Below are 18,107 nucleotides of genomic sequence, written 5' to 3'. Positions count from 1 at the left end.
TGGAGGTTCTGGTGGAGGTTCTGGTGGAGGTTCTGCTGGAGGTTCTGATGGAGGTTCTGCTGGAGGTTCTGGTCGTTTATTGTCAGGATGACGGTTGGTGAAAAGCGTCGTTTGTCTTTGTTTTTCTCTTCGGACTGAAATTTTTCGGTTCTGACTCGTCGATGTCAGAACGAAGTCGCTCCAGTTCATCATCTGAAACGATGTGGATCTCCTGCGTCACGTCGCCGCGCTCCTTCCTCCTCCTCCTCCTCTTCCTCTCCTCTTCTTCTGCTCAGATCTGTTTTCCTGGCAACCTGTTGCATGGCAACCGTGCTCAGACATCCTCCGGCTGCATCAGATAATGTATTCTTCTGCAGAATCCCTCGGCTGCTGCATCACCATGGCAACCACCAGCCGGGTGGAGGCCAGGTGGAGGCTGCATCCTTTCACCTGGGTTCTGTCTTTCAGGCGTCGGCCGGTGTGTTCGGGTGGAGTCGGTACAAACGGGCGGAGAGATGAGAATCTTTTGGTGTCTAACGATCCGATTCATAAACGATTTTTAATCCAGAAACTAATTTTTCTATTCAAATGATCCAAAGATTCTGGAAAAGACTGTAAATAAATATTTACTGTATCAAATTCCATCAATTTATATTTAAACACAAATAGATTTGTGTAAGTCTGTCACAATAATCAATAATCAATGAATATTGATCTTGATTAAGACGAGATCAATAATTTCCATTTGCATGATTTATCGTTTTTCTCTTCTCCAGATTTTGGAAGAAAATTCTTCATTTTGTTTTTAACTAAACCTTGTTTGAAGTTTTGTTTCCACAGATTTCATATCATTTTATTTGTTGTTTTATTTTGTAAATTTAAAATGTCTCCAGTTCCATCGTTAAATCTTCAAAACATTTAGTTTGTTCATATTTGACAATGTATATATTTATTATCTTTTTATTGCTGGAAAATGGCCTCAAAACAACAATATTATCGTTTATCGCAGTAACTTCTGGGACGATTTATCGTCCAGCAGTTTATCATGACCCGGCTCATCTCCCTGTTATTAATATTAATCTTGTTTTGTGCAGCAGTCGGTTCTCAGGATTTACATGTCCTGGTTTCTGTCTCCTCCATTCAGGTTCATCTCTCCATGAAACTGGAAAATCTTAATTTTTCCTGACAAATCCATGAAAAGTAACAATCTTCTTCTTCTTCTTCTGTCTCTGCAGCGTTTGTGATTTATAACTTCCTGAGTCTTTGCTTCGAGTATCTGGGTGGAGAGAGCGCCATCATGGCGGAGGTCCGGGGGAAACCTATAGAGTGAGTCCAGAGAAAAACATTCTCCTCAAATCGATAATCGATGAAGCTATAGATTATTCCCACAATTAAAGGCTTAATCACATAAAAAATTCACATTCTGCAGTTTTTTTATATATATATATATACAGAATTAGAAATGCATTAAAAATGTATTTGCTGCATTTCTGCATTAAGGTTGTGTTTATATTCCAGTGTCATGTTTTCTGATCGTCTCCCTGTCGGCCCAGGTCCAGCTGTTGCTACGGTACCTGCTGCCTGCGCGGCCGCCCGTTCTCCATCGGGTTCCTGCGGTTCTGTAAGCAGGCCACGCTGCAGTTCTGCGTGGTGAAGCCGCTGATGGCCGCCATCGCCGTGCTGCTGCAGGCCTGCGGCAGATACAGAGACGGAGACTTCGAGTGAGTCCGGCCGCAGACCCACACGCCTCAGACGTCTGATCCGTGTCTAATCCCGTTCCCGCCTTCTCGCCGCAGCGTTGCCGGCGGTTACCTGTACGTCTCCATCGTGTACAACATCTCCGTCAGCCTGGCGCTCTACGCGCTCTTCCTCTTCTACTCCTCCACCAGAGAGCTGCTGAGCCCCTACAGGCCCATGCTCAAGTTCCTCACCGTCAAGTCCGTCATCTTCCTCTCCTTCTGGCAGGGTAGGAGTCTTCATCACTCTTCATCGTGGAGTCTTCATCACATCCGTTAGCAACGCAAGCTACCAGCTTCTCTGTCGCAATGCGAATAGATGTGATAAAGTAGTAGCAGAACGCTAACGCTGCGGTGGTGACAGCATCATGCTGCGGGAAGCAGGTTAGGGTTGATGGATGAAGTTAAATCAGGACCAGCAGCCAGAGATATTACAGGATGGTTCAGATCAGAGCAGATTCATGGCGTACAACGGCCTAGTCAAAGTCCAGACCTGAATCCGCAGATTTTTCAAACCAAAATAAAATATTCAGAATCTGTAGAATCAGATTTCCCTTCATGTCAGTTTCTGGTTTTAGTTCACTACCTGTTGTTTTTTTTGTTCAGGCATGTTGCTGGCCATCCTGGAGAAATGCGGGGCCATTCCTCAGATCAACTCTCCGGAGGTTTCGGTGGGCGAGGGCACGGTCGCTGCCGGTTACCAGAACTTCATCATCTGCATAGAGATGTTTTTTGCAGCTCTGGCCCTTCGGCACGCTTTCACCTACAAGGTCTACATGGACAAAAGCCTCAACTCCACAGGTCAGCGCGCTAAGCTAGGCGCCAGAGCGCTAAACTAGGCGCTAGAGCGTTAAGCTAGGCGCTAGCTTCAAGAGTCTTAGCGCTTCAAAAGTCCTAGCGCTAAGCTAGTTGCTAGTTTTCAGAGACCTAACATAGGCGCTCGCTTTCAGAACGCTAATCTGAGTGCTAGCTTTCAGAACGCTAATCTGAGTGCTAGCTTTCAGAACGCTAATCTGAGTGCTAGCTTTCCGAATGCTAAGCGCTAGCTGCTCCAGAGCCTGACACCTTCACTTCTCTCCTCATTCGGTTCTTGTTTGCTGACTCAGCATCGTGTTTCTTTCCTCTCTGCTGCAACATAAAGGATTTCTTTCTACATACGGAGAGTTTGGTAGGTTTGACTCCAGAATCATTTCTACCGCCTCGTTGTGTTTTTATGTGTCTGGTTTAAACCCAGTTGTTGTTGTTGTTGTTGTTCAGCAGGGATCTAACGGTGCTTTTTGATTCAAATGTTTGATTCATTTTAGCTTCACCAAAAATCAGAAACATCTTAAAATCCTTCAGTGTCAAATTGAGAGTTTCTCACTGTGAGGAATGATTCAGTTAATTTGGATTCATAAACATTTATTTCTGCAACATAAACACTGATGTGGTGTGACATGGTTTGAACAGTAGATGGCGCTGCACATTTATAGTTGAAATCAACAGGATGTGATGACAGAACAACAGACTCACTAGATTTAAAAAGAGAGAGAGAAAAGTCCAAATATTAACAGAATAATGACTCAATTTTTAACCAGATGAAATGATTGCAGGAGTTCTCATAAAACTACAACTTTATTCTTTAAACTATTCTCATCATTTAAAAAATTAAATCCTGTTACTCTGGGCCTGATACTCTCAAATGAAATACATTTTTAAGATCAAGTACTCAGGAGGCTTGCCATAGATTAATATGAAGATGTTGTTTTATTATAAATCAGCTTGCCATACTCCAAGTCCCTGTGATGTCACTTCCTGTGTTTCTTGCGTCGTTTTGGTGTGGATAGTTCAGATTGGAGTTTATTCTGCAGGTTTATTGTTGATCCTCCTTTAAATAAATCAGATGATTTTCTGAATCATGAATATTCTTTATTGTTTTAGTTTCTTTGATGTTTTCTGTTTTCTCTGAACTGAATCAGTTTGAGTCGCTGACTCTTCCTCCTCCTCTTCCTCAGGCCGCTGCGCCCCGATGAAGAGCATCTCCAGCAGCCTGAAGGAGACGATGAGCCCCGGCGACATGGTCCAGGACGCCATCCACAACTTCTCGCCGGCGTACCAGCAGTACACGCAGCAGGCCACGCTGGAGCGGGGGGCGCCGCCGCCGCGGGCGCCACGCCCCGCCGCCGCACTCGGCGCCCGCAGCGACACGGAGAAAACGCTGCTGCTCAGCTCAGATGACGAGTTCTAGAGCCGAACGCTTTCTGCTGTCAGACTGAAAACTAAAGAGAATCAAACCCGACGCAGACCGGTTGGTTATTCTGGGAGGATTAATGGGAAAATCAGGAACCTTCATGCAGAAACTGGAGCAAAACACTCAGACGTCTGAGTCTGTGGAAACTCAGCCTGATTTAAACCTCAACAGTTTAAATCCTTTAATATAACCTCATTTTTATATTTTTACTTTTTCTTCCTAAATATGTTGCTCAGTCGAAATCTATTCTTTAAAACTGATTGTTTCTCTTAAAATATCTTCTTCAGATTGTTTTACCAAACGATGGAACGATCTGAAAATCTAGGCCAATACTGATATCAGTTAAATATTGATATTGATAATTTTTTTGTTGTTGTTGCATGATGTGATCAAACAGCATGATAGGAATAAACATCAGTTATTAATATCAGCCCAGCTTTACTTATTGGTCCAATATGTTAATAAATGACTAAGATCGGCAGATTACAACATTAATTGCGATAAAAACGTGCGCTCCTGGTGCGGTGCACCGACAAATCGGCTCTGATTTCCTTTAATTTGAGAAATCGGCCGATGCGTCTGATCTTCCTCCACAGAGATCTGAAAGTCTGGATGTAAACAACCGTCACTCTCTGTTGCAAACTTAGCGATTTTTCTTGCTATATTTATTGACTTTTCAGATAAAAAATCGGTATCGGTGAAAATCGTCAGGAGATAAACATCGATGATCGGCCCAAAAACTGCAGCTTTGATTCCTGGTCGTCTCCCTGCTCTTAAATCTAGATATTTAAGATAATTTTAGCCATGAGTGGCTTAAAAATGTGACATTTAACTTAATTTTGTTGAAATGATTTGGTTTATAAATCCAGGTTGACGTGCTGCTTCCAGGTTTGTTTCATGGATACAATCAGCTGACACCGAGGTCACCAGCATTGATTCGCATCATTGATATTCACACCAGTTCGATAACTGAGTCAAAGGTCACTGCAGCTTTTATTGACGATGGTTTTTATCTTTGGATAATTATCATTTCTAAGTTTTAATGCAGGAAAAGCAGCGACTCTGAATCCAGACGATCCAGAAACTGGAAATTTTCACTGATTTCTTCTGGACTTTAAAAGTTTAAACGTTTAAATCTCTGCCGGTCAGCATTGCAACATTGTTTTTTATTTTTGTTGTTGTTTCTGTAACAGTCAGGCCCTGAAACTCCATCAGACTCAGTTAAAAAGTGAACATAAAGTTTAAATTTCCTGTTTTTCTTCCATTTGGAAGCACTTTTTTCTCCCTCCGGAGCTTTTCATGTGGTTTTTGTTTAGATCTCGCCACAAGCAGCTGCTCTTTCTTTTTTTTACTCATAATTGGACTTGTTGAGTCATCTGGATGAGTCATGGTGAAAATGCCAACTTGTTTACTTGGTACTTTCACTGCTGCGCTGTAGTTCAGGCCGTGGCCACCAGAGGGCGCGCTAAGAGGCGCGCTGCCTGTTTAGGATCATTTTAACGCTTGTTTTGGTGACGTGTGTTCAGCCCAGAGAAAATCTAAGATGTTAACCTGATTCCTTTTGTATTTTTATTTGAGTAACTTTGTTTTTAGTTGTTTCAGTCGCTGCTGTGATGAACAGAGGAATAAAATAAAAACTTATTGGGTTTGAATTGAGGTGAAAACGTTGTTGATCCTGGATGTTTTGACGTCATCGGCACGTTTCCAGCTGCTTCTGTCGTAGTGTGTGTGTGTGTGTGTGTGTGTGCGTGCGGGAAGGGGGTCCGGGAGCAGCGCTGAGAAAGGATGACTCAGCAGATTGAGGTTCCCAGTGAAACCTGAAAGGAACCAGTTTGGAGCTCAAACCAGTTCCTCCTCCTCTTCTTCTTCTCTGAGCCGCTGGAATTAAGATGGCGCCAGGATTCCTGCTGAGCCTGGAAAAACCTGGAGATCCGTTTAAGGATTCTCAAGGTTTGGATCAAGTATTCAAAAAAAAAAAAACTTTATCCAAACTTTTCATCCAACATGACTTTTCTCCCGTCTAGGTTTTTATTTTTTACTATTTTCACTCCCATTTCATCTTTGTTTCTCTTCAATCTGCCCTTTTTGTTTTTCTTCCTTCCAATTTTTCCTTTATTCTTTTTCATTTTCCTTCTAATTTCTTGTTTTTCGTCCCTTGTTATTTTCCCTTCTGTCCATCCAGCCTTCCTGTCCTGCCCGAGGCATTGAACCCCTGGTCGCCTCCTGACCTGCAGCCGTTTCTGTCTTTACATCTCCATAAATTAAATCATTTCCTTCTTCTATCTGTTTCCTTCTTGTTGTTTTTGTATTTAAAATCTAACATTAATGCTTTAAATTGGGCCGTTAAGCTGCTGCTCCACAATCAAGCCCCACAAACAGCTGTTTTATGTACAATATGTACAACATTTATTATAATTAATATATAAAATAGACAATGTACTTAAATTTTCACAATAGAAAAAATACAGGTAATAAATACAAATACCATTTTTGTTTTGCAGGTATTACAAAACATCCAGCACGATTGGAAGAACGTTAAGATATCGGGAATAAATGCTCATACTTAGCTAAACATGTCTTACTCTGCAGCATGGTTGGTGTTATAATTCCTACTCATACCTATATTGCTATGAATATTCAGTGGCCTAAACATGTCTCCATTTCTTCAAGTCAACCAGCCGTCCTCTCTGCACTTTCTCTTCCAGCCTCGACTTTCCGTTTCCATCTCTTCCGCCATCTTTCTTTAGCTTTCTGTCTCTCCATTTTTCTTCTTTTTTTAAACAAACGTCACCGTAGAAAAATAAATGTCCCTCCCTGGAGTCTGCTGCGACGAGCTGGTACAAATATGGCAATAAAACACAAACACACACAGAAAAATAATCATACATCAATATGGCCGTTGGCTTTGAGTATTTCTACGCAGCTAATCATTAACGTTTTGTAATCTTTGTCGCCACACAACACAGTAATAATAATTAGACGTGAGAATCTTCTCAGACTAGTCATAAGTACTTTTGAAAACATGTAGAACATCACAGCACTCGTTAGCTTGTCTTTTCAGAATATCTACCTTTAAATACAAATAAAATATAGAATATATATCTCTTAAAAATGTCACTCAACATTTTCGTCTCTGCAGCACATACGGACGTTACAAATAACACAAAACTGGAATGTTTCAGAGGATTTGCATTGAGGCGAGCAGGAGCGACGCGGGTCTGAAGCCTGGAAAAAAGTCTGTTTGTAATGAAACTGAAGCTGACTGAACCCAAGTTACTGCACATTTATGAAATGTGTGTGTGTGTTATAGGGCTGAAAACCTAGAAAATCCACAGCAGTCATTCTGAAAGTGCCGCGGCTCTAAAACAGGAAAGGAGGAGTGGTTAGCTTCTGCTTTTCTTTGTTTGGGTTCTGCGTGAACCGAAGGCACTGCGTTGGTGACCGCCGTGATGGAGGAGAACAGCGGGGGAAGTAAACCCAGTAACACTTCCGGCCGCATCTTTAACCTTAGACACCCGGACAGCTAACAGTCACTGCTATGCTAGGCTAATATCCACGCTAATCTGGACGGTGCGATCAGAATATGACAGAACCCAGAACTTCAGACAGGAAGTAGGCGTTTTGTAGTATTTTGTAGACAAATTTAAATTTTGTCCAAATTCTGTCTTGACTTTTAATGACATAAAAAACCACAAAAACAGCTGAAGGTCAGAAGTTTGATGGTAATTAAAAGTATCGGTACCGGTATCTTGGCCTTTTATTTACTTGGTATTGGATCAACAGTTTCAGTTTCCACTGCTGGAACGAGCCAATCAGAGTTTGCGCTGAGGAACCGCCCACTTCCTGTCTGCAGTAATGCGGTACAGTAACTCTGGGTCGGTCCGGTTCAGGAGGAGCAGGTGAGTCTGTGTGTGGAGAGAGGACAGGTGACTTTCTGCTCCTGGATAGAAAAGCTAAGCTGCTGTTGCTAGGCAACGACGCACACTTTACTGCACTGAGGTAAATCACTTCCGCTTAACGTGAAAAAGGTGCAGACAGCATGTTTAGTATTTTCCTACTGATCCAGTCTGTGCATCCTGTGTGTTGGTTCTGAATTTCCACGCCTCTGTGTGTGTTTGCATTGCAGACCACCTGACCCCGCCCCCCTCCCGTCCCCCTGGTTCTGGTTCCGGTTCCCCTAGGACGGCTCCTGCTCTCTCTGTTGCTGCGGCTGCTGCGGACTCTTGACGATGGTGATGACGGAGGCGGTGTTGAGGCGCGGCGCCGTGGCCAGCAGCGTGCCGCCGCCGGCCTCCAGGCCGCGGGCGAACCGCTGCAGGGCGGCCAGCCGCGCGCCCAGCCCCTCCAGCTCCTTCCGCATGCCGGCGTTCTCGGCGCCGAGCCGCTCCACCTCCCTCTGCAGCTCCATCTTTTGCTGCTCCAGCGCCTCCCGCTGGGAGACGCGCTTGACGCGGCAGCTGGCCGCGTATCCGCGGTTCTTCAGGGTCCGCCGGCGCTGCTTCAGCTTCTGGATCTCCTCGCGGGAGAGGCCCCGCAGGTGGAGGTTCAGCTCCCGCACGGAGAGCGACATCAGCTCGCTGTCCGACAGGAAGGGAACGTTCTCCCCGCACTCCTGCTTCACCTGGCAGGGACACAGAGCAGGATATTTAGACACGTTCCAGCATGAAACAGCTTGCTAATGACGACTAGTATTTAGCTGTCAAGTTCTTAGCATAACGCTGTAAATCTTAAATGTACAGATACATGTGATCTGTTAAAGAAAAAGGGACACAGTTCTTTGCTAGTAATTGTCAACACTCCTACAACTAGATAAGAACAGAACAAAACAGCAAAGGAGAGGAAAATAGATCAGTTATGATAGCTAGCTTGACTTTGACATCTGTAACATGTAGATTTGCTGTGGAATTTGGTGTTTGGGTTCAGTTACAAAAATATTTTAAAAATCGACCCAAACCAACTGACAGAACAAAAATAGAGCAGGAGGTTAAATTAGCTAATCTACCACGGCTGTGTTAGCTTAGCTAATAGCAGTGAAAGCTAATCTACCACGGCTGTGTTAGCTTAGCTAATAGCAGTGAGAGCTAATCTACCACGGCTGTGTTAGCTTACTAATAAACGCAAAGTAACACCGACCCTGGAAACATAAAGCTGGAACGGACTGAATGTTCTGATCTTTGTGTGAGAAATGTTTGTGCTTCATTTTGGTATTGAATCCTGATACATTAACGTTGTTGTTGTTGTAGTTGCTATGGCAATAAGTCTGTGTGTGCAAGTTAGTGTGGCAACAGCAGATAAATAGTCTTCCTGTAACGGCGAGTTGTTTTGCTGCCATTGGTGCATTTAGCAGAAAGTACATGACAGTGATTGACAGCACTAAGCCCCGCCTCCTGGTTGTTTTTGGTTCATTTCTTCAGAGGACAATATTAACTCAGGGAGGAGGAGGAGATCGATCTTTCACTGTCGCGACATCGAGGCACGTTTAAGAACAAAAACATTTTTAATAAAAGTTAAAACATGAAACTTTTTCGATTGTTGCCACATTAGAGCCACAAACCTCAGAGAGTTTTAAGTCTGAACTGCATCATGAAAAGCTAAAGCTTCGTCAGACTGAATGGACAACATCAAGTCATTCTGCAGATTCAGGTTTTTTTTTAGGTCTGGACTTTGACTAGGCCAGCTTTGATGTAAGCCAGACGGTGAAGCTCAGTTTCATTTAGTTCCACATTAAGATGAAGAATCAAAGGGCCGTTTGTTCCAGATCAGACGCTTTGGAAACTATCGGTTAGAGATGCACCGATCCCACAGCAGTATCCGTATCGGCCCGATACTTAAAAATAAATCTAGACTGAATGTCTGTGACAATGTGCCTGATCAGTTCAGTCTAACTCTGTGCTTCATTCATTATTTGACATCATATTTAGCATTCCTAACTGCACGTTTTGACAGGATGTTTGTTGCAGTCAACCTGATGTTTCTGTTTATCGTTTATTTTCATTGGCTGTTTTACTCCTGACTGCAGTGACTGAACAGCTTAAAGTTGTTTTCACATGTCTGAGCAGCTGGTGAAGCTGTTGCTGGGTTTAGATGTGCAAATCTGTCTGTTTAAAAGAAAATAAACGTTTTAAGTTGTTCCAGCCGACACTAAGCCAGTGAAAGCAGTGGATCGGTGCTTTCCTGGTATTGGATCGGTTTAGCGTATGGAAGTGGATCAGATCAGATATTTTTGGGTGAAAAAGATTTTGGTCGCGTCCTCCTGCTGGCTGTGCATCTCTGCAGCTCCTCCAGAGCAGCTGCTGCTCATGTCTGAGTGTTTCTGAGCAGCTGGTCTGCAGCTGTCGTGTTGCTGTTCTGCCGGCTCATAAAGATGATTCATGATGTTTCTCACTGCCAGCGTTTTACCTTCAGGGCTTTGTTGCTCCTCTCTGTCGTCATGATCCGATTGTCTTCGGCTCTTCAAACAGATTCAGACTCTGTGGAAGAAGAATAAAAAAAAACTGAATGAAAACTTTATGGCTCCTCATGTGATTCAGGCATTGTGCTGTTTTTGGCTCGTTTCGGCCTGACATTTCCCATCCTCTCACAAGACGGCCGGTCATGCACACGCTGTGAAGAAAAGGAGAACCCGCAGCGCTTTCATGCTTCTCCAAACGCGCTCTGTCATTAAGCGCTGCGGTTTGATACGGGAGGAAGAGGAGGTTCTGAAAACCCGGCTGCCTTTCTTCTATTCGCTGGAATGGCGAGGGGAAGTTATATCGAGTGTGTCTGGCGTTTAGTTGCTCAAAGGCAGGTGTCCCAACCAGTTCGCTCAACACTTCCTCTTGTCAACATCAACGGCTCAAAGCTTTCACTGAAAATAAAACCGAGGGGGAAAACCTGGAGCGGTGCCGTGACGCAGCGCTGAGCTGGCCTGTTTCTGCCGTTTCTCCCGGTCGGCTCAGACTGACCTCTGACCTCTGAGTTTCTCCCCGGATGCTCAGTGCCGCTCCGGATCACTTTCAGATCGGTAAAGGTTCTGGTTCGCTGCCAAGCCGACCCGAACGCTCGCAGGAGTGATACCCAGGTTATTATCATTAAACAAGACTGACAGAAAACATCGTCATTAGCTGAAGTAAATAAAACGGTAATTAATGAGGAAAAACTATAACTGGACCCGAAACGTGTTTACAATACTAACTAAATCATTCTGAAATACAGACAAAATGTCCTTTATTTTCATGTTTATCAATCATTTATTGGCCTTCAAAATGATGGGAATGATTTTTTAAAGCAGTTTACGCTCCGTCACCATCCTGGCGGCGCTACGCTAGTCGGTAAAATGTCGACAGTAAAAGTTGGAGTAAAACGTCAGTCAGCTTGTTGTTCAACAATAATTTACATTTTTTAGAAAATATTAACTTTTGGTGAGTATTCATGACCCAAATTAACGTAAACATGATCTCAATACTTTGACCTTTTTGAATTCTGCCCCTAAAAATTTAACCAAATTATGAAAAAACTAAAACTACTATAATAACCAATAGAAGCTAAACAATATTGAACTAACAGAAACAAACTGACTCAGACAAAGGAAGGTGAAATAAAACCTTAGTGAGAAGAAGCCAGAGCTGCTGTCACCCAGCCGAAGCGGCTCGGGGTTTTTCCCTGACCTGCTTCTGCAGACTCACAGCAAACTTTCTCATTTTTCGCAACCCGGGATTTTTCTCTATGGAAAGTGATCGTCCTTCCTCCATATTTTCCTCCAGGTGAGGCTTTCTAGTCCTGATGTTTGGGGGAAGAAACGGGCCGGTCCCACTGAACTCGACCTCAGAACCTTGTCATGATGTTCTGCCTGTGAATCAGCCAGCATCACGTTGTCCAAACATGACTAAACCCAGTGGATCACAAGGTGCAGTTCAATAACAATATCACATTATTTCATATCGTCAGAGCAACCATTGAGGTTTCTGGCTGACTATTGATCACCAATTTTGATTTTGGCCAATACTGATTTATTTATTCCAAAATGTTGCTAAATACAGCAAGAAAGTTGCTGAGTTGGCGACAGTGTGGTGATTATTGACATGACCATGACCTGGAGACATAATCTCCCAAAATTAGAGAAATCGAAGCCGATTCACTGGGTCATGAAATATTTTAAATTATTATATATTTAATCTTTGCAGAAAACTTTAAAGTCAACTCAAGCCAACTACAATTTATTCCCAAAAGATTTTATTATTTGTGTAAGAAACATTTATATATTTAAGTCCTTCAACCCGACTCCGGTCCGGTTCAACCCGCTCCTGCTCCGGTCCGGTTCAACCCGCTCCGGTCCGGTTCAACCCGCTCCGGTCCAGTTCAACCCGCTCCTGCTCCGGTCCGGTTCAACCCGCTCCGGTCCGCTTCAACCCGACCCCGGTCCGCTTCAACCCGACTCCGGTCCGCCTCAGCCCGACTCCGGTCCGCTTCAACCCGACTCCGGTCCGCTTCAACCCGTTGCCATTTTAAGGTCCGCTTGCCTTTAAAATGTAGATAAAAATCAGGACGGATTTATCGGTGCTCTCCTATATAAACTCTGGTTCCTTTAACGCTGGACTAAACGTTGCCTCAGTACCGAGATGAAATTACAGCAGATATTTTCAAATGAGGTGCAACTGCAATGAGCTCCAAAGTCCCAGTGGGACAAACGAATAGTTCACTGATTTTTATTTTACCAACGCTCCTCAAAGGAGAAATTCAGTGGAGGAAAAAAGTTCTCCACAAACTAAATCTCATTAAAGATTTTCTGCAGAGACGTCTATATACTGATCTTTTTCTCTTTCATTAATGTTTATAGATAATAGGATTAATAAATTAGAATATATGTTCCTATGAGTCTCATTTGTCAGTTAAAAACATTTAAGCAGGTATTAAACAAACCAATAATAGTTTTTATTGCTTTAATGTAACATTCTAATTTTGAAGCGGAAAATCACCCGACTGGGTGTGATTAATCTACAGAATGTGATTCATTTGGTGATGAAGTTCCTGAAATAAACAGACTTTTCAGAAATATTCTAATTTGTTGAATGGATCTGTTTGTACTTCATGTCTGTTTGATGTGAGCCGAAGTGAAATTCTTTCTTTCGTCACAATTTTGGCCAATAAAGTCGGTTCTGATTCAGGTTGCTAACTGCTATTAGCAACACAAGCTAAAAACAGCAGATTTGTTCAAACACCTTTCCCTGATTGAGGCTTCAAACGTGTTTGAAACGTTATTCCTGAGGTTCAAATGAAAAGCAGCCATGTTGGATTTGAGGAAATGTCTGAATGTCCAACAGGATAATCCAACCAGGAAATTAGAAACTTTAATTACTGATGAAAAGTTTTTACCTTCTTTGACATTAATCTAGAAACAGTTTTAAAATGTCTGAGTAGCACTTGAACGCACCACAACCAGACAGACTTGGTTACACAACCTAAATCCTGCTTGCATAAAAACGGCATAGTAGTAACAGCTTTGGTGTATTTAGGGCTCACAATCACTGGAGGATTAAAGCAACGCAGCAACACATCAAGGCAACACCAGTTCCTACATCTGAGGTTCTCAAACGGTGGGGCGCAGACCACCGGCGGCACCCAGGTCTCTTTCTGTGGGGCCCACCAGACTGATTTACAAAATAAATACAAGGCTGATTAATTCTGTTGTACAGCTGATAAAGTAAATGTGTGCGTGTTGAAGCTTTAATGAGAGAAAAGTGTTAAGAAAAGGAAACTATTGGTTTGTTTCCATGGCGATTAAATGCAGGGCGGCCATGTTTGGGTTTGAGGGAAAACTCTGACTATCCTGTTTAATTATTTAAGTAACAGTGGAATTTGGCAACAGGGAATATTTTCTGCCTCCTGGTTTTTATTCAATGTGTATATTTCAGGATTCTTTGTGTCCATTTTTATATGAATACATAAATTCATATATTTCAGCTGATTTTGTGTCTGTGTTGTCATCGCTTCACTTTTTCAGGCTGCGGTTGTTCAGTTTCTCCTTTTTACAGTTAAATTCTGTTATTTTCAGTTGTTTTGTCTTGAGCCGTTTTAAGTTTCTCTGGTCCAGTTCCTCCAGCCTCTTCTGAAACGTCGTCCTGCTTTTTAGGTTTTTCTGTTTCTGTCACTGCAATATTGAATAACACGAGACGTTCACAGACTGGCTCCAGGCTGGGAAATCACAGACTTCTTGGAGACCCTCAACCCATCCTGGGTATGAAACGGACCCGGGTCGTTTCATACCGACCGTCAGTCAGTTCAGATGACAACCTGAAGTCATTTTCTACAATCTGTTCAGATTACAGAGGAAATGTAATGATGTGAACCAAATTAAAGATGGCTGCCAGCAGGAAGTTAGCTTGTTGTGTTTGATCTCAAGTCAGAACCTTTTTACTGCCTCAAACGGATCAGAGCTAAATTTATAGAAAATGTTATTACAGGATTATTATGTCTACTTATCTCTACATACTGAAAACGTTTGTCTTGTTACAGCAGCACAGGAAAACATTAGGGTGGGTCTGGTTGCCCTGCAGTGTGAAGGTAAATTTTCACAGAATGAAAATCCAGTTGACTTCACTACATTGATCTTATTAATTAATCAATTATCTGCTTCAGGCAGCAAATCAGAGGCCAGAAACATAAAAAACAGTGACAAAAAAACAAAAACTTATCACAAAGAAGAAGAAACTGAAACGTTTAAGTGTCTCTAACAACAAGCAATCAACCAGTTTCATTACATGATGAATTAAAATGAGTTAGATCATTTCCATTCTGGTGAAATTTCATATGTAGAGGTTTCATAATTAATTGTACTTATAGTTTTGGTTATTGATTTTGGTTATTTATTTTATTTTCCATGTTTAAAATGTCTTTTAGTGCTAAGTGAAAATTACAAATTTAAAGTTTATCGATCTTTGAGAATGAGTTCTTGTATTATTATGTCATTATTACCATTACTACACTTAAATAGTCTCAAAAACAATATTATTGTTTATCATTATCACTTCTGGGACAATTTATCGCCCAGAAATGTTTATCACAACAGAGCGGTTAAAAAATGGAAGTGAGGTGACCAGGTGTTTCTTTTTATGTAGCCTTTCAGTTTGGTTTGTGAATCCCGGCCGGTTCTGTTCTGGTTCTGGTTCTGTTCAGAGCATGACTGTACGTGGGAGTGGCTGAAAGCCGATGTTGTGAAAGCCAATGACTAAAGAGTTTGGGACGGAGAAAGATAAAGCAGTTTGGTTAATTTCTTGTTTGGGTAACTGCTTTTGATTTGCATAAAACTATTCTGTTACTTATTTAGCCTTTTTTAAGCAGGAACAATTATTTTTAAATAACCGAAGTATGACATGACAAGTTTAAACAAATACTAATTACCGCATTTGTGTTGTAGCTATTAATAAAAAAGTCGGTTCTTAAAATGTAACGACTCAATGATTGGTTGGACTAGTGGCTTTGGTTACAGATGGTTCTGTCAGATAAGGTTTAATATTTTTCATTATTCACATCAACAATCAGATGGAGAAATTAATTCAAGGTAAAATTCTGTTTATTTTGAAGGCAGACAGAAATCCTCTCTGAACTCTGGGTGTCTTTCATAAAAACAGACGCTGCTGTTGTTAATTTTATTTATTTATTGCTCACTGAACTTCCTCTTAATCTTATGTCATAGCTATTTAAAAACGCCAGTTTAAAGGCCTGACTTGCTTCAGCAGGACTGTGGGTTGTGTAGTTCCCTAAACAATTTAGTCAGATTCAGTGACAGGAAGAAGCTCGAACCTCAGAATAAACATTGTTGTTTTTAAAATAAACATATATTTAAAGGTTTACGTAATTACGTGTATGTTAGGTGTCCCATTTAAACATGATTTCTGGTCTTAATTTTGTTTAATTTCAGTAGAATGGCACGAAACGGCAACGAGAGGGAACGAAACAGAGGTACGAGTCACCTGTCCCGGGCCCAGCCTCCCGTTCCTCCACGGCCCTGCGGCTGGTCCACTAACGCTGGATAAAGTAAAGTCTTTTCATGGGCGAGTGGGTTTTGCTGCAACAAGCTCCGGTTCCCGACAAGCGTAGGAAGTCAGCGGTCGCAGCGGAAAAAGTGTCCGAGCCGCCGGGCAGGACTCGGGCTGCGGACCGAGGGGACCGCCTCTTTGTAAAGTCAGGGTGATTCAGCAATACGCCTTCTGCTTTAGCCCCGCCAGGACTGCCAGCTAGCAGAAACCCAGCAGCACCCACCGCTACGAGGCGAAGCCAGCTCACAATATTCCGCTTTAATTAAACCAAAACACCGAGCGAGCTGGGTGAAGCACTTAAATAACAACATGGAAGCAACAAGTGAACGCAACACGGTCAAACCTGCTCGATTCTTAACCATTCTACCCTTTAGTATCCACTATTCTTACTATTCTGTGTCAAATAGCTCGCAGCGCTCATTATTATGTTGTTTACCATGTTCTTAGCTGTTTAAAATCCACCCGTAAACCGTATAGGAGAGGAGCTGGCCAGCTTAGGGCGCCGCTGCTATAGTAAACAGCCATCACGAGTCCACGGGACATTTAGGGTTTAAATAACTTACCGAGCGGCTGTTAACAAATACGGAATATATAGTTTAGTAGAAAGCATTTGTTTATATTCGATAACACGCGAGAAGAGACGCTAATTAGGAAGCGAGCCTAACTTTGTAGGTATTTCTTAATATGCTAGTAATGTTAACCGTTAGCAGCTAGCATGGACGGTTTAAACCGAACAGCTGCCTGCTCACTTGGCGTGTCGCCCGGTGGACAGCATTCCTCCAATACTCGGTAATTACCACCGAATAACAGCGTCACAGCACAATATTTAAACATTTACCTCCACATTTAGATATAAACAAGTGATAATTTACCTGCTGATTCGACGCGACTCTGGCGACAAAATGTCAGTCCGCCTTTTCCCGGAATTACTCCGCTGCGCTCTGAGGTTGGATTCTTTCATTCATAAAAAACACCAAGCGACAATGACGTCAGCCCAGAAGAATGGGGGCGGAGCTAACCGCCCACCCCGGCGCGCTCCGGGAGGATGTAAACAAGGAATCCCTGCAATCCTGCAACTTTTCCATGGCCGCCCCCTTCAATGTTCTCAGCAGCGGGAAAAACAGCCGAGGAATGAGGTTAGGAAAAAAAAGAAAGAAAGAAAATAAAAAAAGAAAGTTTTCAGAGTAAGCGCTCATTTTCCAAGGAACTGGGAAAGGTAGAAGATAATTTAGCTTTACTTTGACGAATAAAATCAGACTTGACTAGGTATAAAAATATCAATACACATTTATGACTGATTTCAGAAAAAGGTTATTAATGTTTTATTTGTAAACTGAAATTTTGTTGACATTTGAATGAAATTCAAACTGTATGAAAAAGCTACAATTTGAAAATAACAAAATTCAACATTATAAATAGTGAGAATTATTTTAGATTCAAGCTTCTGATGTGTTTAAAAGTCATGAGTGTGGGCTGGACCAACATATTTTTCTAGGATGGACTCACTGTTTTCACTTCTTCTTTCTCTCTTTGGGCCTTTCCCATCAGGGGTTGCCACAGTGAATCATTTGTCTCCATTTAGTCCTTTCCTCTTCATCCATTACCATCACATCAGCTTTCTTTCTTGCTAAAACTCTTTAATCACACCTGACATTTATTCATCTACTCCAACCTGCTTGGATATACTTCTTCACCTCTGTACTAATGGCTAATAAGATTAATAAACAATGCAGCTGTTGCAAATGTGTCTTCTCATCTTTTAATTTCATGGATTCAAATTAATAGGGGAAGGTAAATGCTGCTAAACTCACAGAAAGAAGCACTGATTAATTCAAATTCAAAAATACTTTATTGTATTAAATGTTGTTGTAACCTGAGTTGAGTAAATAGCTACATTTACTAAATCACATTTACCTGAGTAACATTAAAAAAAAAAAAAAAAGAACTTTTGGGAGTACTTTTACTATGCTGTACTTTTTACTTTTACTTGAGTAATTTTATTATGAAGTACTGGTACTCTTACCAGAGGAAAATTTCTTTCATCTCTACCCACTGAAAAACAAACCTGCTTTAAATTTTTGGGTACTCTACCCACCTATTGTTCTAAGTCATTTGATTAAAGAGTTATTGTAGAAGGCGATGGCTGTC

General features: G+C 42.0%; 2 protein-coding genes across 4 annotated transcripts in view; one reads left to right on the top strand and one right to left on the bottom strand.

The window, feature by feature from the left end:
- Positions 1-5,597, top strand: part of tmem184ba (transmembrane protein 184ba) — a 13,237-nt gene extending 7,640 nt beyond the window's left edge. For 2 of the 3 annotated variants that reach the window (XM_015038752.1, XM_015038754.1), the window contains 6 exons: positions 1,215-1,305; positions 1,533-1,700; positions 1,776-1,945; positions 2,322-2,516; positions 2,857-2,883; positions 3,710-5,597. In XM_015038752.1, the coding sequence (XP_014894238.1) occupies positions 1,215-1,305; positions 1,533-1,700; positions 1,776-1,945; positions 2,322-2,516; positions 2,857-2,883; positions 3,710-3,942 (884 nt within the window). In that variant the 3' untranslated portion in view covers positions 3,943-5,597. The remainder of the gene's footprint in view (positions 1-1,214; positions 1,306-1,532; positions 1,701-1,775; positions 1,946-2,321; positions 2,517-2,856; positions 2,884-3,709) is intronic. The other variant, XM_015038753.1, reaches the window with a different exon arrangement.
- A 728-nt stretch (positions 5,598-6,325) lies between these two features.
- On the bottom strand, positions 6,326-17,055 carry maff (v-maf avian musculoaponeurotic fibrosarcoma oncogene homolog F). The gene is made up of 3 exons (XM_015038762.1): positions 16,832-17,055; positions 10,345-10,415; positions 6,326-8,566 (listed from the first exon to the last, which is right to left on the bottom strand). Exons 2-3 carry the CDS (start codon positions 10,375-10,377, stop codon positions 8,123-8,125), a joined length of 477 nt encoding a protein of 158 aa, XP_014894248.1. The 5' UTR covers positions 10,378-10,415; positions 16,832-17,055; the 3' UTR covers positions 6,326-8,122.
- Between the last annotated feature and the right edge of the window lie 1,052 nt (positions 17,056-18,107).

Source organism: Poecilia latipinna, unplaced genomic scaffold (genome assembly GCF_001443285.1).
Source record: "Poecilia latipinna isolate Pla-1442-1.1 unplaced genomic scaffold, P_latipinna-1.0 Scaffold451, whole genome shotgun sequence".
In the NCBI taxonomy this organism is placed as follows: Eukaryota; Metazoa; Chordata; class Actinopteri; order Cyprinodontiformes; family Poeciliidae; genus Poecilia; species Poecilia latipinna.
Note: the sequence above shows the minus strand (reverse complement) of the source record. Positions and strands in the feature narration are given on the sequence as shown.

Bases quoted from the DNA above. Each gene is read 5' to 3' on its own strand.
- maff (XM_015038762.1), bottom strand. From the start codon at position 10,377: ATGACGACAGAGAGGAGCAACAAAGCCCTGAAG. The intron at 8,567-10,344 runs GTAAAACGCTGG...TGTCCCTGCCAG, and splicing joins GGAGCAACAAAGCCCTGAAG to GTGAAGCAGGAGTGCGGGGA.